The sequence below is a fragment of the Notolepis coatsorum genome, assembly GCF_963971535.1.
Source record: "Notolepis coatsorum genome assembly, chromosome: 1".
Taxonomy (NCBI): Eukaryota; Metazoa; Chordata; class Actinopteri; order Aulopiformes; family Paralepididae; genus Notolepis; species Notolepis coatsorum.
In genome coordinates this window covers 231,949,733-231,972,669 of record NC_140165.1, presented here as the reverse complement: position 1 = coordinate 231,972,669, position 22,937 = coordinate 231,949,733, and the positions used below count along the sequence as shown (strand labels likewise).

Here is a 22,937-nt window from a genome sequence, read left to right as displayed (position 1 = left end):
TTGGGGGAGGAAAGAGATTTGAAGTTAGATTTTAAATGGACATAATTTGTATGCATCAACATTTTAGACCACACGATATAAAACCTTCATGATGTATACAATTTGACGCATTCAGTTCTTTCTCTTTGCTTTTCCTTTGCTCCAAGTAAACCCCTCCCTAATTCCATAGTAGCTTTCTGTCTGAGGCTTCCCTTTGGCTTTGGCGTGGTATGAGTCACAATAACCATTTAAAAGGCTTTCTCATTAACCAAGGACTTGCAACTCTATGCGTTTCTTAAAAACTAGGCCACTCCAATTCCCGCATTGTTGGTTTGGGAGATGCATGTCAGGTTGCTCTCCTGCCTCTGCGTGCTGGTCTCGGCTATGTCCGGTCCATGTTTAGCGGCTCCGGCGTCCACCCTGGAGGGAGAGAGCTCTCCTCCTGCACAGCAGAATGACCTCAAGCTTGCCACAGTAAGTGCATAATGGAATGAGATCTGGAGATATTTGAGAGCGAGTGCATGCAGGTGCATCTGTTGTGCATTACCAAGAACTGTGCTAAGTGTGAAGGTCAGATATTAGCTTTTTTTTCTTTACCAGACAATTATTGTGAAAGAAGCAAGGTGTCCTTTAATTAAGTGAAAGTAAGCTGAAGAATGTGTGCCTCCTGATCGGTGTGTGAATGGCGTGTGTGGATGAACTGAGATATCTGTTTATCCATAAAAAATTATTTGTGTGGGTAGGATGGGCGGGGGTAAATCCAATTATCTCCAAATGCACTGCCCTATGAGTCTCTGCCACAATAATACTGTTTATTTTTTACAAATTCTACCGATCTGCCTAATTGGTCTCCTCTTTTCTACTTCTCCCTCACTTATTCCTTTTGTTCTTTGCCAATGAGAATTTTTGTCGCATTATGACTGTTTGTGGCACGTCAGGTCTATTTGGTTTGTTTGTGGTGCAGTGTAGGAATTTTTCTCATGTGTCATTTCAGCTTGAGGTTATAGGAGTAGCCTACTGTATGCTCAGGTATAATCCTTGCTATTTGATAACCTGTGTGTTTGTTAAATCGATAAGAGAGTTGGGAAATAATCTCGGATTCCCAATGCAGTGTAATACAGATTGGATAAAGAATCTTAAAGGGTGCATTTTGATCATTTCAAACCTGAATCCTGTCATTCTGTTGTGACGAAGACATACAACGTCTCTCGAGAGCTCGGATGTGTCACCCTCCTAAGAAACTAGAGCAAACCTCTAGTGAACAGACCTCCAGTGAACTGACCTCTAGTGAACAGACCTCTAGTGAACAGACCTCTAGTGAACTGACCTCTAGTGAACTGACCTCTAGTGAACTGACCTCTAGTGAACTGACCTCTAGTGAACTGACCTCTAGTGAACAGACCTCTAGTGAACAGACCTCTAGTGAACTGACCTCTAGTGAACTGACCTCTAGTGAACTGACCTCTAGTGAACTGACCTCTAGTGAACAGGGCTCTTGTAAACAGTCCTCTAGTGCAGTGGTTCCCAAAGGTGGGCCGCGAAAAGCCACGGGAGGGCCGCGAGATGATTTCCAAAAAAACATTTAAATTTTTTTTTTAAATCATTTTTTTCTTTTTTTTTTTGGTCAGGTCACTGAACTTAGAAGCAGGCCAGGACAGTGTTTCTAGTTGTATTCTAAAATTCTATTCTATTGTATTCTAAAATGTGACTATATGGTTTTATATTAACTTAATAAATAAACAAAAACGTAAAATCTACTTATTTCAACGAACATTTCAAACTAAATAACAGATTATGCACATAAAACGCTGAAAACAACCGAAGCAACAATAGTATTTTAATGAGGCTATTATTATTATCATTATTATTTTGCAACAAGTTAGCCCTCTCATAAATAGCACATATAAATGAATAACTAACTTGAACTAACTTAATAGGATCGAAGTGATATTTGGCTTAAAAAATCGGTCGCCTGGCAATTTTTTTTTTTTTTTAAGCTTCACGATGTGCATTGGGCCGCGGCTCTCTGACGCCTTATTTTCTGGGTCCTGGCCTGAAAAGTTTGGGAACCCCTGCTCTAGTGAACAGACCTCTAGTCCTATAGTGAACAGACCTCTAGTGAACTGACCTCTAGTGAACTGACCTCTTGTAAACAGACCTATAGTGAACAGACCTCTAGTGAACAGACCTATAGTGAACAGACCTCTAGTGAACTGACCTCTAGTGAACTGACCTCTTGTAAACAGACCTATAGTGAACAGGGCTCTTGTAAACAGACCTATAGTGAACAGGGCTCTTGTAAACAGACCTCTAGTGAACTGCTGACACTATTTCCTCAACTATCTCTTCCTCGAGTTGGACCTCCTACGGTTGAAAATAGTTGAGATGTGACTGTCTGCAGTTCATTAGAGATGTGTTCTCTGTCAGGTAACCTAACCCTAACCCTGACTCAGGTACCATCAGCAGAGCTCCTCAAGGGGCCGATGCAGCTGAGCTCTGGTACACATTGGTACCTTTGATGTCCTCCTCACAACAGGACAAGGTTAGGATTCAGGTTGTCCTTTACTTTTACTCTTACTCATAGTATATATTCAGAATCACATTCTTTATTGCCCATATGTATTGTAATGTATAATATAACCGATAGGGCAAACAGTCCCTCATCTGCACCTTTGTTTACACTGTTTATTTTGTCAAGTTTCAAGTTTCTTTAATAGTTGTCATACAGAAGTACAGAATACTTTCATACAAAATGCTTCTTACTGTTACGCTCCAGAGACTGTGCTAGACAAGATAGTATCAAATAACATAGTGCATGTAATTTAGAAGAAGAAAATGAGGTCACAGTGTTCGGTATAGACATATGTACAATGTTCTGAGTTACCATATAATAATATACAATACTATGCAGTGTACTAATGTACAGTACTATATAGTGCAAAGCAGAAATGGGATGAGGTACAATTTAGGTACAATTTACAGTAAGGTGTACGAGTTGTAGTGCAATCCTTCATCAATAAATATAAAGTGTGGGGAGTGGGTGCTACAGTGTGTTTGTTTAAAGTGGGTGTGTGCTATAAAGTGTGTGGAGTGGGTGCTACAGTGTGTTTGTTTAAAGTGAGTGTGTGCGTGTGGATGTGTGTGCTATGTGCGTTTGGTGGTTGTTGTTGTGTAGTGTTCATTGTTCGTTTAGCAGCCTGATGGCCTGGGGATAGAAGCTTCTTCTGAGTCTTTCTGTGCTCGCCTTGAGACTCCGGTATCGCTTGCCTGACCGCAGCAGTTCAAAGAGGCAGTTGTTCGGGTGACTGGAGTCTTTAATGATTCTCTTAGCCTTGCCCTTGCAACGCTTGTTGTAAATGTTCTGGAGGGTGGGGAGCCCCCCTCCAATTGTGCGTTCGGCTGAACGTGTCACTCTTTGTAGTCTGCTTCGGTCTTGTGCAGTGCTATTCCCAAACCAGGAGGTGATGTTGCCGGTCAAGATGCTCTCTATTGTACATGAGTAGAAGTTCTTAAGGATCTTCTGACTGACTTGGAACTTCCTTAGGCGCCTGAGGAAGTAGAGGCGTTGTCGTGCCTTCTTCACAACACTGTCAATGTGTGTGGTCCATGTCAAGTCCTCGGATATGTAGGCTCCGAGGTACTTAAAGCTGTTGACTCTCTCAACCGGTGCCCCGTCGATGCCCCGTCCTCATATTTATATATTGATCAAATTGTATTGCCTATATTTATGTCTTTCTACTATTACCCTGCCCATACTTGTACCTCCACACCCCCCCCCCCTCCCCCATGCTGCTATGACGCCCCAATTTCCCCCAAGGGGATCAATAAAGGAATATCTTATCTTATCTTGTCCACTCTGTCCTCAGGAATACCTGCGACAGTACTACAACCTGAAGAAGGAGCCGTTCGGACGCAGGAAGAGGAGCTGGCCCTCGTTCACCTCCAAGGTGAAGGACATGCAGAACTTCTTTGGGCTAAACACGACCGGCACCCTGGACTCAGACACCCTGGACCTGATGAGGACCCCCCGCTGTGGAGTCCCTGACGTGGAGGAATATAACCACGACCAGGGAGCACGCTGGAACAAGAACGTCATCACCTACAGGTGATTCCTGTCTGAGGTCCAAAGCATGAAGGGCTGCCTTCACTAAGCCTTGTCAGAAATTCTTATTATTTGTATTATTATTATTATTATTATTATTATTATTATTATTATTATTATTATTATTATTATTATTATTATTATTATTATTATTATTATTATTATTATTATTAGTAGTAGTAGTAGTAGTAGTAGTAGTAGTAGTAGTAGTAGTAGTAGTAGTAGTAGTAGTAGTAGTAGTAGTAGTAGTAGTAGTAGTAGTAGTAGTAGTAGTAGTAGTAGTAGTAGTAGTAGTAGTAGTAGTAGTAGTAGTAGTAGTAGTAGTAGTAGTAGTAGTACTGTAGTAGTAGTAGGTGGTGGTGGTATGGCAAGCCGTTTTAGCTTTTATTCCAGTTTTCTATTGCGAATTAACTAGCTGAGTACCCAACTAGCTCATTTGCAAAGATGACCTAGCTAGACCCCAGGAAGACTAGCTGGTTGTTATGGCACCAGCTAATGGGGATCCATAATCAAATTAAATCAAATCGTTACCCAGCTAGCTCATTCGCAAAGACACATTTGCGAATGAGCTAGCTCACTACCTAGATTGTTATAGGTAGCAGTAGTAGTAGCAGTAGTAGTAGCAGTAGTAGTAGTAGTAGTAGTAGTAGTAGTAGTAGTAGTAGTAGTAGTAGTAGTAGTAGTAGTAGTAGTAGTAGTAGTAGTAGTAGTAGTAGTAGTAGAATGAATGAATGAATGAAAACTTTATTAACAGATTGCAGAATGGGTACAGTACAGTACAGCTCAATACATACAATTGTTAAGGGGATGCAGACCAGAGAAAGACTTTCGTCTTATTTACATCAGGGTCCCCCATTTTCAATTCATCGTAACATATATGACATACATGACATACAGATAGACAGTACTGCTCCATCTATACATTTATGACATACCAGATTTGCAATTACAGTACTGTTTGTGATACAAAAAGAGTCCAGAAAGAAAAGAGTATGTACATTAGGCGTGGAAACTGTACATTGGATTGGGTAGGTGGGGGTGGGGGGGGACTGTACATTGGAGGTGGTTGGGTGGGTGGGGGGGGGGGGGGGGTTGGTTAGGAGTGGGGGGGGGGGGGGGGGGGGGGTTCGTTAGGAGTAGGGGGGGGGGGGGTTGGGTAGGGGGGGGGGGGTTGGGTAGGAGGGGTGGGTGGGGGACACTGTACAACTGTACAAACAACACTGTACATTGGATTATTGACAAGACCATACTTGTAGTGGTATTGATTACGTCAATTGATTACGTCAATTGAAATTGAAATTGAGAATGAGGTAATATGTGTGTACTTTTTAGTAAAATGTCCTCCGTTTATGTTGATTTTCTTGAGCTGGATGACTATGAACAACTTGAGTTGTGCTTCAGGAAGGAAAACACTTTTTTTGTAGTTTTATTTGTCAAGCATGGGAGAGAAGACATAATACTTTGTTTAAGACTGAGCTGTAATCCGTATTTAGATTCATTATGGAATGTAATGTGTGGTGTAATATTGGAACACGGCAACACTATTGTTGGTATCTTATAAACCCATGAGGGTTGGGCACTTGGTGTGCATGACACGAAAATAAAGTAATCAATCAATCATTTACAACATATGTATTTTAGAATCTTCATGATGGTTGAGAGGACTGACATCGGTGTTCAGTTGTGACGTGTTGTTTTGTCTTAATCTCTTTCTCGCTGGTTTAATTTAATTTAATTTCAGACCTTGGTTGCATTTCTATTGGATATAGATTTAATTACATACACTTTTCATGAGATAGACTGATCTCATTTAGCACAGTTGAACCAACTGAATTACCAGCCAAACTTTCTGAGGAAGAATAAATCAAACGCATTCAAATCAAATGAAAGAATGTTAATTTTATTTCAACCAATCCGAGTCTTACCGCCTTACCGTTTCCTGTGTTGCAGCATCGGTAGATACACCAGAGACATGCCACGCAGCACCGTGGACTCTCTGATCGAGTCGGCTCTCAGCGTCTGGGGCATAGCCAGCACCCTGACCTTTGTGAGGTCATACACCCGCAACGCTGACATCATGGTGGAGTTTGCTACCCATGGTGGGTTCCTTTAACGTTAGCATAAAAGCACTATAATACTGTACCGTTGCAAATTCATTCATTTAGATGACGTCTATAGACGGGTTTCTTGTTTATAAACATACCATGTTTGAGCCAATAAGCGATGCCCGCTGAATCACGTGACTATAGGTTGCCCCCTACCTGCCTGAGCTGCTGCGCTAAAAAAGTACAACAGGCTCTATGGAGAAACCATGGCACTCCCCTGACAAAAACAGCTGGATGTCATTTAGTCAAATCAGCTGTGAGTGTGAGTAACCTTTTATTATATAGCTTTGGCATAGATTGATTGTTTAGATTGTTAGCATGGCAAACAAATGTAAATATATGTAGTCTGCCCCATTGTTCTGGCCAGGATTATGTTCCTTTTTACCTCCTTGAGTCTGACGTGGACCAGAAACCCGTCTATAGAGATTTCTCATTGTCTTTTGGCTTGATGTGATGATTTTCTCCTCTGTGAGGATTATCTTTTCTTTCTTTCTTATTATTATAATGAAGACCACGGAGACCTGTTTCCATTCGACGGCCCCAGAGGAACGCTGGCTCATGCCTTTGGTCCAGGAGAAGGGACGGGCGGGGACACGCACTTCGATGATGATGAGCACTGGACAGCAGGAGACAAGGGTACTGAGTCACAATCAGAATCACAGTGGATATTCAGACATATCTATATGGGATTATGTTTGTGAAATAACAGGGTCATAACACATTCATAACAGAGTCATTCATCTTCTATGGTGGGATTATGTTGAAGTATATGCAGACTGACTGATAATTGTCATAAATTCTTTTTTATTTTTGTTATATATAATAACTATGTTATGCTATGAAAAGGGGCACTTGGGCCAATGAGGGCAAAGGGGAAGTGGGTCAACCCCTCAGGGTATACACAATGTGGCCTGGCCAGAAAAAGAGGTGGGTATAGGCCTACTCTATATGGCCATGTAAACCTACATTTTAACTCATGGATTTGTTATGAATGGTACTGTTACTTAACATGCATATCCAGCTGCACGCTAGCCTAGCTTAGCACAATGAATGGAAGCAGTTATGGTTATGGTTAAGGTTCGTTTTACTGGTTTCCTTAACGGTTATGGTTAGTTTAAGACAACTGTGTGGTTAAGGTTTGGGTTATGGTTTGGGTGAGGCTGTCATTAAACTGTGTCTCGGCAGTGTCATGGTCAAAAGTACTTGCTGACCAACGTAACGCCCTGGGTTCCGATCCCCGGCAGGCAAACTTATGCAGTTAACCACAGAGACTACAGAGAGTGAAGAGGGCCATGCACAGTGCATGTTAGACACACGCCTAATGGTGTCTGATCGTGAAGAACACACGCCTAATGGTGTCTGAGTGTGAAGAACACACGCCTAATGGTGTCTGAGTGTGAAGAACACGCCTAATGGTGTCTGATCGTGAAGAACACACGCCTAATGGTGTCTGAGTGTGAAGAACACGCCTAATGGTGTCTGAGCATGAAGAACACGCCTAATGGTGTCTGAGTGTGAAGAACACGCCTAATGGTGTCTGAGTGTGAAGAACACACCTAATGGTGTCTGATCGTGAAGAACACACGCCTAATGGTGTCTGAGTGTGAAGAACACACCTAATGGTGTCTGAGCATGAAGAACACGCCTAATGGTGTCTGAGGGTGAAGAACACGCCTAATGGTGTCTGAGCGTGAAGAACACACGCCTAATGGTGTCTGAGTGTGAAGAACACACGCCTAATGGTGTCTGAGGGTGAAGAACACGCCTAATGGTGTCTGAGTGTGAAGAACACGCCTAATGGTGTCTGAGCATGAAGAACACACGCCTAATAGTGACTGAGTGTGAAGAACACGCCTAATGGTGTCTGAGTGTGAAGAACACGCCTAATGGTGCCTGAGCATGAAGAACACGCCTAATGGTGCCTGAGTGTGAAGAACACGCCTAATGGTGTCTGAGTGTGAAGAACACGCCTAATGGTGCCTGAGCATGAAGAACACGCCTAATGGTGTCTGAGCATGAAGAACACGCCTAATGGTATCTGAGCATGAAGAACACACGCCTAATGGTGCCTGAGTGTGAAGAACACGCCTAATGGTGCCTGAGCATGAAGAACACATGGCTAATGGTGCCTGAGCGTGAAGAACACGCCTAATGGTGTCTGAGCATGAAGAACACATGGCTAATGGTGCCTGAGCGTGAAGAACACGCCTAATGGTGTCTGAGCATGAAGAACACACGCCTAATGGTGCCCGAGTGTGAAGACGCAGACGTCGTGGGACAGGCGTGACACCGGGACATGATACAGTGTTGCATGTGCGGACCTGCCAATAGAAGGCTTGCAACTCACATTTGGTCCTGAGTCAAATTGTTTACAGGATCAATAGGCTGCCACGGATTTTTGGCAACATTTTAGATTCCTTATTATATCTCAACAGCAGTACTCAAAAGATTAAGACGTTTGACACCAAAATTAAAAAGATCTTTCCTAAAACAATGACATCCAATCAACCAAACGACCAAGTCAAATGATTTGAACGAGCAAGCTGTCTATCAAACCCTCTAGAGACACATGTACTTGTTATGCGCATAACAGTTGCACATGTACACAAAGGCCTGCTGCTGACACACAGCTGCGGCGTGGCTTTGGAGGCATCCTGATGCGGGAAGGACGTTGGGAAGGACGTTGTCAAATCCAGTTTAAAGAACCCTTTAAGAAACCAAGTGTTATGGTGATCTGATTTGTTTTTGTACCATTACAGGATTCAATCTCTATGTGGTAGCAGCACATGAGTTCGGTCACGCGCTGGGCTTGAAACACTCCACGAACCAACAGTCGCTGATGTATCCTACGTACAAGTTCCCTAGAGCACTCAACTTACTCTCCAGAGAGGACGTGACAAACATCAATGCACTTTATGGTAACTTTTATTTTGTTTTTTTAGCACGGCTAGCGAGGGCTAGCAAAGGGCTCTAAGAAATGGCAAGGTCGGTCTGTCACTTGGTCCAACCATTTTGGTCAGGCGCTAAGCCTGCAGGCTGCCCCGTACCACCACCAGATGATAGAGTATCGCAAAACAACCAACAGAGGACTAAGCGTGTCACGACAGCAGCTAAAGTAGTCACAGCTAAATTACCAGTGGCTCTCAAATCTTGTGTTAGGGCCAGCATGGGCAGTTGCTTTTATATATATATAGAGATTTAGACTATTGGGTCATGTTGAGTAAAAGATTAAAGGCTGGTTTCAATGGAATTTATTGAGTTGGTCTTACTGTACGTTCAGATTACAACGCAAAGATAAATATTGTCTTGCTCTACTTGCACCAGTTTGATCATCAAAAACTATCAAACTTGCATGAAGGCATGCTAGTGCGTTTGGTCTCAACAGTGGCATTGTTGTCATTTAAAAGATTAGACCATTTCTAAATGTAACCTATTCATTATCTACTGTATACGCCACAGAGAATTCATAGCAGTCAATTTCATCTTCATTGTTAATATACCTGTATTTGCTCCATCTCGTCTGGTGAATTCAACTAACATTTTTTATATTTTCACCATTCATGCCCCCTAAAGCCAAGCTGTGACTGTTATTTTATATGAGGTCACTATTGATCTCAGGATGCTTACTAACACCTATACTGGCTTTATTTCTATAGTGTTTGGAGATACAGGTATTTGGCCAGTCTGACAATCTATACTGGAATGATAACAGGTTCCACCAGACCTCTCTCTGCCGCTGGCACAGTGCTAACATAGTGTGGAGAGAGGTATGGCTACAGTATGTGAGACTAAGCTTGACATGACTTTTTGAGGCTGTTAAATGTCTATTTACATTTGCAATTAAAGGTATTTGATTTATGATTTTGAATGTTGTCAACAAGTCAAATTCCTCTAGAGCATATTTTAACCAAATTAATCCAGTATTGTGTCTTTAAAGTGGAAGTCAAGTGACGTGTCTCTGATGTTTGCTGATATTTCTCAGGTCCACAGATAAGTCCTCAGTACTTCTCTACGAGATACAACTGGAACATTCAGTACAACCCCTGGTTGTCAGGACCTCAGTTCCCCCGACTCCTGCAAAACAAATGTAATCCTGATCTGTCCTTTGACGCAGTATCTACCCTGGGGGACGCCACCTTTTTTTTCAGAGAAAGGTAAAGCGGTTTATTAATGAGGACACCTATTACATCTGGCCTTGGCAGGCGACAAATACATTAATTCATTCAATCTTTATTTAATCTCGAAGGATCAATGGGCCTCATTCACAAAGCGATATAAGAACAGATTTCCTCTTATTTTGTTAACTAGCATTTTTTCTCATTTTGTTCTTACCTGGGATTCAGCAATGTTTTCTTATTTTAGCTTTTCTCTTAGGCAAGACCAAATTCTAAGAGTGGTCGAGAGCACACTTACTCAGATAATAAACTCTTATCCAGATGAAAACTATTTTAAATGCCTAACATTTGTCAATTGCCCCCAAATACGACTTAAAAAACCCCAGAACTTTTCAATAATAATAATAATTATTATTATAACTGCGTTCTGCTTCTGAAATGGATTATATATTGCTGTTAGAACAGTTAGATGCTCTGGCCGGCCAGGCCGTACGCATAGAACGCATATTTAGAGATGTTTCTGCGGACCACTAGATTGTTATCAAGAACATTTGCGGACCACCTCATATGTAAACAAGTGAAAATAAATAAATAAACAACTGACTTTGACCCGCGTCACACGCACTGCATTCTGAATGGATTTGGTAGAGAGAGAAAGAGAGATAGAGAGGGGGAGAGAGAGAGAGAGAGAGAGAGAGAGAGAGAGAGAGAGAGGCGAAAGGATGAGACAGCTTATACATAACAACACACACGAGTGATGAGATGACCAAACATAAACACACACACCGGTCAAATCCTGTGCCTCCACACCTACAAGTTCTGAGCGCACTCTGGGATTTAGCCACAGGAACCTTTCAGAGTGATAGATGACAGGTCCGGTATTTCCCAACACACGTATGTGTGTGTGTTTGTGTGTGTGTGTGGGTGTGTGTGTGCGCGCTGCGGTAGGTGGCCAGGAGTGCACAACTAGACGGTATAAATATGGAATATTAATGCAGTCTATTCCACTCTAGGTGCTGTATGATGACAATACATTTGAATCTGATAACATTTTGATCTGTCGCAAAGAAGCGTGCCAGCGCTACCTGTTGAAAACATGGATCCGCTCATGCAATGCAGTTTTGCACACGGCTCTCGTATTATAATGACCGCAAATTAATTGAGCAAGAATGCGCATTTCAGTTTAGAATGAGTGGGATTCATCATTCAACACACCTGAAGAACAGACGTTGAGAACGGGTTGATGAATGCAGCGTGGCTTTTCTTATTTTTTCTCCAGACGGTTAAGAAAACATATAAGAAAAGAAAGAATATAAGAGAGTATGTGAATGAGGCCCATTGAGAGCAAGCTCTCATTTACAATGCCGTTGAGAAATACAACACAATATGTATATATTTATTTTTAATAAATATAGAAACACAAAGTAAGTCAATTAAACATTTAAAATAATTAAAAACAACTGCAGACTGTGGTGAAGTGGTTTGCTATTAAAGATTTAAACTGACCAATAGATACTAATGAATACATTTTTTAAGTGCATTGCAAAGCACCTCATGTTTCTGGGGCACAGAAGCTAAAAGCAGATTTTCCTAATTCAGTGCAAACTCTGGGAACTTTACATGGCTGGGGGAGTAGAGTTTACTTTGATTTACAGTTATTGATTCTGTAAATTCCTGGAAGCAGTTGCGATTGGAGGATCAAGAAAAGGGGGCAGGGTTTGATGTGGGTCAATTGTAAATGTAATCCATTAATTTGCAGTTACTGTTAAAAACACAGTAATCAGAGACCATACAGATACCATTGAAAATTGGTGAAATTGGAAATTGGTTTATGGTGGCTTATAGGGGTGTAACGATTCGACCTCACAACGATTAAATTCGATTACGATTGTTCAGGCAACGATTCAATGCATCATGAAATCTCTTCATTTGACCACGATTCGATTCGATTCGATTAGATTAATTTTCTATCAGTGAATTCCCCAAAAAAATTTGAATACACAAATGTGGCTGGGGGAACTGATTCACTCAGCATGAATGGACTATAGGCCAATAAAAACAATACACAAAAAAGTACACAAAAACAATACATAAAAAAAATTACTTACAAATATTTTCGTTTTTATTCTAATCGATTCTAATCTATTCTAATATTTTCAAATCGATGCAGTTGAATCGTCACATTAGGATCGATGCATTTCGATTGTTACACCCCTAGTGGCTTACCATAAAGTGCCTTGGCTTGAGGAATCATGATGAATGAAGTGCTTTGTGTTTTGCCCACACCCAGATGATACTGATGTGTACTACTTTTCTCTCATGTCTGTATAAGGTATCTATGGATCAAACACAACAAGCAAAATGACATCAAAGAAGGTCCCATCACCAACTTCATGCCCAAGATTGAGACGAACATCGATGCTGCCTTCTGGGTTCCCCGCAGATCCACCGCTTATCTCATTCATGGTACAAAATGCAACCATTTTCATGTCATAGCCCCATACAATAATGTGTTTGCTTTTAACCCTTTCACTACCACACTACAGAAGGTTAACCTTTCACTACCACTGGTAGTGTGGCAGTGAAAGGGTTAATGATTAAACTGTATTATAGTTTGAATGTATCTCTATACTAATAATCAGTAATACATATGTAGCAGGGTGGATTATCCCTGCTTTATGGGAGTGGTTGTACACGGCCACCTGGTAGCGGGATGCAGTAGATTCTAATCTATCTGAACCCCCATCTTTGGGCCCGGAACGTCGAACTGGAGGGCGGGCAGCAGGAGCGGATGGGGCCCAGGATTTACTAACCTGGGGGGTGGTACTCTGGTCCTCCTCGCCTTCCAGGGCGGTCAGCAGTAGCTCCCCACACACTCTCACTTCCCCCAGTACCTCCGTTAGCCCTCCCACACATGGTGACTGTTAGTTGACTAAAGATATTGCGCTCCCCCAAAGCAGTACCCTTCCTTGACAACCTGTAGAGACCTTTAACCATGTGATACGAATAGGGTGGGAAGGGTTCAATAGTAATGCTGATAGTCATATATTTACCCGGTCAACAAAGGTTAGAACAAGGCTCAGTAATAGACACACACACTGTGCTCCCATCTACGTCTCCTTTATATAAGGCCGGGTCAAGTAGCAATTACAGATTATAACTTCATGTGGTTCATATGCAGTATAATCACAGTAGGCACCGGGTGCTCTCACTCACAATACAGGGGACGCTATTCCCAAAATAGCCACCTAGTGCTCAGTACATTAATTCAAGAGCCCGGCTTTGAGTAGGGGAAGACCCAGGCACATATTAAGGAGTTCAATGGGAATTCAAGAACATCACAATATTATTACCATACAAAAATAAATCACATGTGGGCCCACGTTACCAAATAAAAGACCTAAGCTAAAGCCGGCTTATAATGGTTGGGGTACCCCTAGACGCTGGTTGCTAGCGTTCGCTTCAAATGAATATTGTTTTGGCACACGAAGTACCGCTGTACTTAACCGAGATGGCGGGTCCACTCTCACCACCCCTCGTCCGGGTGACAAGATGGCCGTCGGGCGATCCCGCGAGAACAGCCAGCCAGGGTAGGCAGCAGGGGCAGTGGCTGAACTGGAGGAGCGTGCTGTGTTGTGGCGACCTCTGTTGGAAGAAGAGGTGTCCTCGGCTGCGTCGACGAGACGTCCACTGCGGGGCTGCTGACTGAGCTGGCGCCCTCTAAACTGTTTGCTACCTTAAACACAGCTAAACTGTGGGTCTTGGTGGACCCTCCTGCTGTCGTCTATACAGCTAACGCAACGTGCTATATGCACCACCTGTCTTCAGCGACGCTCGCCTTGTGGTGTACTCAGAGTCACTATAGCCGTTAGCAGCAAGCTAATATACTGCTTCAACTTCTAGGATAACACGTTATTTACTGAAGTTGGTTCTTCTTTCCGTTTCGCTTAGTCACACACTTCTCTATCGCTTGTACTTCTAGGATAACCCGTGTTATAGCAAAGTACTTGTTATCTCCTGTTGCTCTTCAACGGGGCTCTTCGAGAGCCCACGTCCGTTCACGTTCGAGTTCACTGTCGAAGAGGACTTCCTCCTGTTCCGCCCTCCAGGTAACTAGCTTCTCACTCGCTGCTCCTTTCTCCTTCGCTCCGCCTGCCACCACCGCCCCCTGCTGGCGACCGCAAACTGGTCCCACTATGGGACACTCAAGGCAGGAAGAAAGATGATTCAATGTCACGTTAATGGTCCATATCGAAGCCGGAGGAAGAAGAGCACCTCGCATCATTAGTCCGGGCGAGATATCAAAGAGGAACACTGTTTATCACGTCTTTGTGCACACAGGGGAAGTAACAGGTTAAGTCAGCACTTCTGAATAAATAGCAGAATATTCAGGATGCTACACATATTTTTTGTTTGAGAGAGAGATTTACTGAGCACACCTTTCTAGTTTATAACTGTTTATTGTCAATATAGGCCTACTCTGTAGTAAAACAACAAGCTAGTATCACAGATAGTCAGCTCTATTCACCTTCTGTTATTTTCACCTCACTGTCAGGAAGGAAGCGGAGACAGCTCCTCCAGCCTCAGAGTGTACAATAACAAATGGCAGCTCGGGCGGAATCTTATAGAGGGCGCTGTTTCCCCACTAATCACAGACTGGGGCTTTAATGACAGATGAGCGTGTCTTTCTCCTACGCCCCTGTCACCAGTGGTATTCAGGAGGTGTCCCATATCTCGTCTTTTCCACAACCCTGTGACAGAATCCATGTACTGGACGGTGAAGGGCTCTCTGGTGAAAGGCAAGCCAAAGCCCCTGAGTAACCTGGGCTTCCCCACCTGGGTTCAGGATGTGGACGCGGCGGTGCACATTGCGGGGACTGGACGCACGCTTTTCTTCATCCATGACATCTACTGGAGGTAAGACAACACATACACAACATGTTTTGTGATTATCTCACAGACTTGTGACTTTACTTTGTGATTTGACTTGGACTAGTAAGTGACTTGGTGTTCTGGACTTGAACCTAGACAGAGACTTGGACTCCACTGTGTGTGTGTGTGTGTGTGTGTGTGTGTGTGTGTGTGTGTGTGTGTGTGTGTGTGTGTGTGTGTGTGTGTGTGTGTGTGTGTGTGTGTGTGTGTGTGTGTGTGTGTGTGTGTGTGTGTGTGTGTGTGTGTGTGTGTGTGTGTGTGTGTGTGTGTGTGTGTGTGTGTGTGTGTGTGTGTGTGTGTGTGTGTGTGTGCGTGTGCGTGTGTGTGCGTGTGTGTGTAGAGATGAAGCATTTGTAATTACTAGTGGTATTGGCATTATGAATTGTCATGGCTTTTTCAGTTACAATGAAAAGCGGAGGGTTATGGACATTGGTTTCCCAAAGTACATCAGTGAGGACTTCCCTGGACTCAACACCACCATAAGTGCAGCTGTTCATAAGAATGGTAAGCCACCCCCCCCCCCCCCCCCCCCCACACACGCACACTACACATTCTCATATACATAATCACTGTTCTATAAATTTGGTTGTTCAGCTGACATAAATATTGTGTTCACACGGTTTGATTTCAAGGTTGCAAATGGCATAGAAAGCTAATAGAACATAAGTGTACACAACAAACCAGACGTGCTCATATTCGGGTCAGCTTGTGTAGTAATAATGTCAGTCATCAAACCTTCTGAAGGAATTGATAGGTACTATGCTATTTTTACCACTATTTGATGAAATTGGCGCTATAGAGCACATTAGGAGGAGAGGGGAACTCGAAAACGATGTATCACGTGTTCTTCCAGCGTGCGAATGAGGACGCATGGGCGTGCGCTGGAGGTGTGTAAACATTGGAGGCATGCTTCAATTTGATTGGTCTATACAATCTTCCTCAAAGTCTAACAAGCTATCAATCAAAGAACAAATTAATTAATTAATTAGATTTTTTTAATTTAAACTTCATTTAACCAGGCAGGTCAATTAAGAACAAATTCTTATTTACAATGACGGCCTGGTGAGAGGACAAAAGGGCCTCTCGAAGGGGACAACTAAATAAAATAAATAAATAAATAAAATAGAAAATACATTACAGAGGTAAGGGAAATCATTTAAACACACATCAAACAAACAACCAAATACAATTACAAGGTATGTAAGTGTAAGTGTGTGTGTGTGTGTGTGTGTGTGTGTGTGTGTGTGTGTGTGTGTGTGTGTGTGTGTGTGTGTGTGTGTGTGTGTGTGTGTGTGTGTGTGTGTGTGTGTGTGTGTGTGTGTGTGTGTGTGTGTGTGTGTGTGTGTGTGTGTGTGTGTGTGTGTGTGTGTGTGTGTGTGTGTGTGTGTGTGCGTGCGTGCGTGCGTGCGCGCGCGTGTGTGTGTGCATCTCGTTCCAACTTCTGGGAGCAGCAAATTGGAAGGAGGGTTGACCAAAGGAAGTATTAACACTGGGGGCATCTAGTGAGATATGGTGAGCAGCTCTGTTATAGGGAGTAGATTACATTTTTAACAGGTGTATCAAATAAGAAGGAGTTAATGAAGGGTGGAGCAGCTCCACAAAGTAAAGCTCTTAGGAGTCACCCTGGACAGACAGCGTACGGTCTTGTCATGTTGATAAGTTTGTGGCTAAGATGGGAAGGGCAGCGTCTGTCATTAGGAGGTTGTGCTTATTTCCTGACTGATCCACTAAATTAGACATGTTATACAAGCGCTGGTTTTGTCTCATCTTGTTGTTCCGTTGTTTGGTCAAGCGTGAGAGAAAGAGATTTGCACAAGCTTCAACTTGTGCAGATCAACTTGCGTCTAGCTCTTACCTGGTCACCCAGGGCATGATGTTCTCTCCTGGCTACAAGTTGAGAACATATTTGTAAGTAATCCTCCTAGTTTTGTGTACTCTAGCTAGGCCTAAAAGCTTGTACTCAAACATTTCATAATACTAACAGACACAGTCATACCAGACAGGTAACGCAAGGTCATATCATAGTTCTTTCACCTAGAACTTGTGCAATGCACAAACTGTTTTGAACAGAGCTGCCACTTGTGGGATGTGTTACCATGGTCCTTAACAAAAGCAACAAGTAAAGCTTGTTTTAAAAAGCAGCACAAAAGAGTATATTCTCTTAAAAGGTATAAAAGGAACATGCTAGTTTGTTTGATGATGACCTAAGATAAGATATTCCTTTATTAATCACCTTGCGGAAATTCGGGCAGCATATGGGAGGGGGGAGGGGAGGTACAGGTATGGACAGGGTAATAGTAGAAAGACATATAGACAATAAAATTAGATCTGAATATAAAAACAAGAAAAAAATAAACACTGTAAACAATATAATTAACTAATAAACACACTAGGTGCAGGGTGAGGGTCTGTACCCTAACTGGCATAATATACGTTATAGTCCGTGCAGATTTTGGTCCTGTATTAGTCCTGTATATTTTTGTCTGATGTATAATGAATATTTCTGAATCTATTATTATCATAATGTCCTGCTTCCTAGGGATCGTGTTTTGTTTGTTTTATTTAGCTGTGTTTGTTTTATTTTGCACCATGGAAGGTGTTCCTTTTTTCTGGTAAAACAACATTTAGTTTGTAAATGTTTTATTAAATGTTATGTTCATGTGTCTCTTGTGATGTCATGTGGCTATTGATACAGTAACTGGACTAGTGGGTTTGGGTTACTGGGGGGGCATCTGGGGGGTACTGGGTGGGTATGAGGGGGCTCTGGGGGGTATTGGCCTCCAAGATTGATGATGCCATTTTGATGTTGTGAATCCTGAAATCCAGACTTCAGAAATAGCAGCATTAATGACACACATGCATACAGTATTATGAAAGCCCAAGGCTCTATAATAAATTACATTAATGTTGTTTTTTTCTGTTGCCGTATGATTTCTTTGTCATCCTAGGTTTCATCTACTTCTTTGTCGGATCACAAGTCTACAAGTACGACTACAAACAGAAGCAGGTTGTCGGAGTGGAGAAAGCAAACACCTGGCTGGGATGTGAAAACACTGCAGCGCCAAGAATCAACTGAGGCCTCATTATGTACTTTGATGAACCGGTCATACAGTACATCCAGAGGAACCGAATGTTGTGCATAATCAGTTCTAAGTGGAATGTTATTTAGCAATAAATAACTATTGTCCAGGTCACACTATCGTATTTAATATTTTATGAAGGATTAGAATAGAGATGATACATGGATGATACATGGAGACGGTAAACCAGTTTGGTTTTAACACAGTCAAATACTCCCTGCAGAGAAGATTGACTTCCGTGGGCGACTTCATAGGGATCCTGTGTCATACATGGGGTCTGTAAAACAAACCATCATGCCACATGAAGAATGGAATATTGCAGTGGCATCTATTGGGTTTGATATCTTGTATTGTGCAAATATAAAGTTGTTCCTTTATGTATTATTTTGGCGATCGGAAATTGGAATAAACCATTTGGATACCATCTGACCTCAGGTAAGGAAGCTGTTATCAGTGTTAGGATAATCAGACTTGTTTTCACGGAGATATAAGCGTTTCCACTATATGTGATATAGCTGTTTTGACTGTAAAAGCCATGAGGAAATAACAGCAGCGCACACATATACTATCGATCATCTAGCGTTTATTTTAAAACGATTCATAAATAGGCCGACAAATGACAACGTTCTGGAATATTCCAGTAAAAGGCGATTATCATAGAATGTGTTGTTTTTCCCCGGAAAACGGGTGATTTTCAAAATGCTATCAAATGGAAATGAAGCGATAAAAATACAATCTGCCTTGCCAATGTTGACTGGAAAATGAGTCTTTGATAAGCGACGGGCAGATTAGACACATTTTAAAACATAGATTAGGCGATATTAACGTTAACATTGGGAGTGGATGGTGGCATCAAGGGGGTAAAAAGGAAAACACGGCGTGGCACTCAAAGTGTTAAGTGGTCATTCATCACCAAAATATTATTTGATACATGCGTTCACCCACCCACCTAGAAACAAACACAGAAATACTATGATGATGATGGTTTGTTTGAATGTTTAACGATTATGTTTAAGTTTAATATAAAGTTGGGGTTAAGGTTAGTGTTAGGGTTTGGGCAGGGCTATCACAATAGTGTCACACCAGTCCAGTTTTACTATGGAAGACAATGGAGAGATTGGATTGGAAAAAGTCACCAAAACACCGATCTGTACTTTCAAGTCAGCTACATATCCCATACTGTATTCTGTATTCTGGTGGAGAGTCCACGGTACACCGTAAATACCATTAAATCCCATTCAAATGTATTGAGCATTTGTCTCTGCTTTGTCCTTCAAGCAGTCATCAATCAAATATTAAATGTGACAACTTTGAAATTAAAGTCCCCATGAGACAGCAGGCAGAATGCTACATGATTCCAGATATTTATAAATGGCAAGTAGTAAATGGCTGCATTTACAGTATATAGCGTTTTCAATCCAAAGCGCTTTACAATTTTGTTCCTCACATTTTACCCATTCACTCACACATTCACACACCGACGGCGGAGGCTATTGGGACACAATCTGCACCTCATAGGAGGCAACCATGCAAGGTGCCAACCTGCTCATCGGGAGAAGTTAGGGGTTAAGTCTTTATGTGTTTCCTGTACTACTACAGGAACAATAGGCAGTGTTAGCGGGTGGGGTATGTGTCAGGTGGTCTTTGTAAACTGCGACTCCTACTGGTCAGTCGGGGCGCCTGTTCAGCAGGGAGGGGATCTGGGGGAAATAGCGTGAACCTCCGCACACGCTACGTTCCCCCAGTCAAACCCCTCTCTGTCAGGTGAAAAGAAGCGGCTGGCGACTCCACGTGTATCGGAGGAGGCATGTGGTAGTTCTACACCCTCCACAGGCTGACAGTGGGGCAATGCGCGCAACGACCAGGAAGTGAATTGGCATAACGACTAAATTGGGATGGGTGAAAAATACAGAAAGCCCAAAAATAAATATAATAAAAATAAAGAAAAAAACATACAAAACTACTTTTTTGTCATTGTTGGGACTGATACTAGCATATATGTGACAATAAGTGCAAGACATATGTGATAAAAAGAACATAAACATCTATTTTGATTTCATGGGGCCTTTAACAACAATGTATGACTAAATACAAAAACTTTCCAAATGCTTGGAAATGAAGGCCGCCCCTCAAAATACTTTATTAATTCCCCAAGAGGAAATTGACACACAGCCACCATACATACAGGACAGACAACAGGCAGGACTTTAGGATTTAGGATTTTATTAGGATGCAGAACATCAGCTACTCTTCCTTTGTGGAAACGCAACATATAAACATGACAACAGATAAGACATTTACAGACAAACAACCAAGTGGTATTAAAATCAGAAAGTGACGATATCCTTTCTCTCATACTATACATACTATATTCTTAACCATATGGAGTCATACATAGTACAATAGTATATATTACATAATACAGTATATATTAATATGCACTACATTCACAAGCAGTGAGAAACCATAAACGTACATACATATACTACAGTTGTTTACCTTGATTCATAGGCACTGGATAAACACAAGTAAACTCGTACCACCTATTTGTATAGTTTATTGATATTCCTATCACTAAAATAAAGTGAAAATAAAATAGAAAAGAGGCATACACATCTCAAGGCAGTACAAAATAAGGGGAGAGCACAGCACCATAATAAACAGTGTAAACATCAATGTGACTCTACTAGAATAATGTTAGTGGTTATAGATGACATCAACGTCATATTCATGAACACCGACATCACCACAATCCTCAGTACATCCACCATCCTAGTCGTCAACATCAGATGATCATCATCATCGTCAACCACAGTGACAGTCAACGACAATATTAATAAAAAGAAAATGCAGCAGACTGTACAAATGACTTCCTGAATCTCTCTGAAGAGCACCTTGTCATAACAAGCCTGTCACTAAAAGAGCTCTTCAGCTCGTTAAAAACATTAAAGAGCGGATGATCCTCATGTTGCAACAACAGTCTTGAGCTTCCTACACATTCTTCTGCTCCGTGATCACTTCTAGAGAGTCAGGGGTCAAGACAATAATGGATCCTGATCAGTATAGACCACCGCAACACTTCCGGTATTCTGAAATCATGGGAGAGAGAGCGAGGGGAGAAAATGAATTAATGTGGATGAGAGCTTTGACATTAAGTGGTTGTAGCTACGGCTGTGGGGGTGCTGGAGACATGATCCAATATACTTGTATACGCCTGAGTCTCCTGAACACGGAGAGACCAATCTCAAGTCGATCTGCACTTTCTCGGCTATAGTCACTTTTCCGCACCTACTCCCGAACTCCGCATGCGCAGATTGATAAACCTAGATCTCTGGACAATCCAGAGAGACTCCGTGGGCAATCTGTGAATGCGGAGCACCCCCACAGCCGTAGCTACAACCACTTAATGTCAAGGCTCTCATCCACATTCATTCATTTTCTCCCCCCGCTCTCTCTCCCATGAGCTCAATGTAACGCGGAAGTGCAGTGGTCTATATTGATCTGGTTCCTGTTCTATGACCTTAAGCCGCACCCCCAACAGACAACGGCATAAAATAGGACACTTGCTAAAATGCTTTGATAAAACATGTGCAGGAGTGACCTGCTGATGACGTCAAAAGACAAGAGCCTCCTGAGGACAAACAGCCTGGACTGAGACATTTTAAAGATGGCACTGGTGTTCTCTTTCCAGTCCAGCCTGTTGTCTAAATGGACACTGAGGTACTTGGCAGGATAAACCACCTCAATGTCCTCCTCTTTAACCACATGGACACTGAGGTACTTGTCAGGAGACACCACCTCAATGTCCTCCTCGTTAACCACATGGACACTGAGGTTCTTGTCAGGAGACACCACCTCAATGTCCTCCTCTTTAACCACATGGACACTGAGGTTCTTGGCAGAGGAAACCATCCTCAATGTCCTTCCTGCGGTACAGTAAGCTACAGTAATTGGTTGTCTCTGAGGATTTAGCCAACGAGTGCAGAATCAGAAGAAGGTTTTTGCAGGTAGCAGCCAGATCCCAGACGCAACCTGCAGTCTGAATGAATGAATGAAAACTTTATTAACAGATTGCAGAATGGGTACAGTGCAGTACAGCTCAATACATACAATTGTTAAGGGGATGCAGACCAGAGAAAGACTTTCGTCTTGTTTACACCAGGGTCCCCCATTTCCAATTCATCGTAACATATATGACATACATGACATACAGATAGACAGTACTGCTACATCTATACATTTATGACATACCAGATTTGCAATTACAGTACTGTATTTGTGATACAAAAAGAGTCCAGAAAGAAAAGAGTATATACATTAGGCGTAGAAACTGTACATTGGATTGGGTAGGTGGGGGTGGGACTGTACATTGGAGGTGGTTGGGGGGGGGGGGGGGGGGTGGGGGGGGGTAGGAGTGGGGGGGGGGGGTGTTGGGTAGGAGTGGGGGGGGGGGGGGGGGTTGGGTAGGAGGGGTGGGGGGGGGACACTGTATAACTGTACAAACAACACTGTACATTGGATTATGGGACTGTACATTGGACTGTACATTGGAGGTGGTTGGGTGGGGGGGGGGGGGGGGGGGGTGGGTAGGAGGGGTGGGTGGGGGACACTGTACAACTGTACA

At 42.5% G+C, this 22,937-nt stretch overlaps 1 protein-coding gene across 1 annotated transcript in view; it reads left to right on the top strand.

The window, feature by feature from the left end:
• The first annotated feature begins 295 nt into the window (after positions 1–295).
• Positions 296–22,937, top strand: part of LOC311224239 (uncharacterized protein) — a 49,030-nt gene continuing 26,388 nt past the window's right edge. Inside the window, exons 1-10 of the mRNA XM_084309143.1 lie at positions 296–453; positions 3,846–4,084; positions 6,032–6,180; positions 6,697–6,822; positions 8,946–9,104; positions 10,169–10,340; positions 12,634–12,767; positions 15,062–15,218; positions 15,634–15,737; positions 18,182–18,308. Of these exons, the coding sequence (XP_084165269.1) occupies positions 319–453; positions 3,846–4,084; positions 6,032–6,180; positions 6,697–6,822; positions 8,946–9,104; positions 10,169–10,340; positions 12,634–12,767; positions 15,062–15,218; positions 15,634–15,737; positions 18,182–18,308 (1,502 nt within the window). The 5' untranslated portion in view covers positions 296–318. The remainder of the gene's footprint in view (positions 454–3,845; positions 4,085–6,031; positions 6,181–6,696; positions 6,823–8,945; positions 9,105–10,168; positions 10,341–12,633; positions 12,768–15,061; positions 15,219–15,633; positions 15,738–18,181; positions 18,309–22,937) is intronic.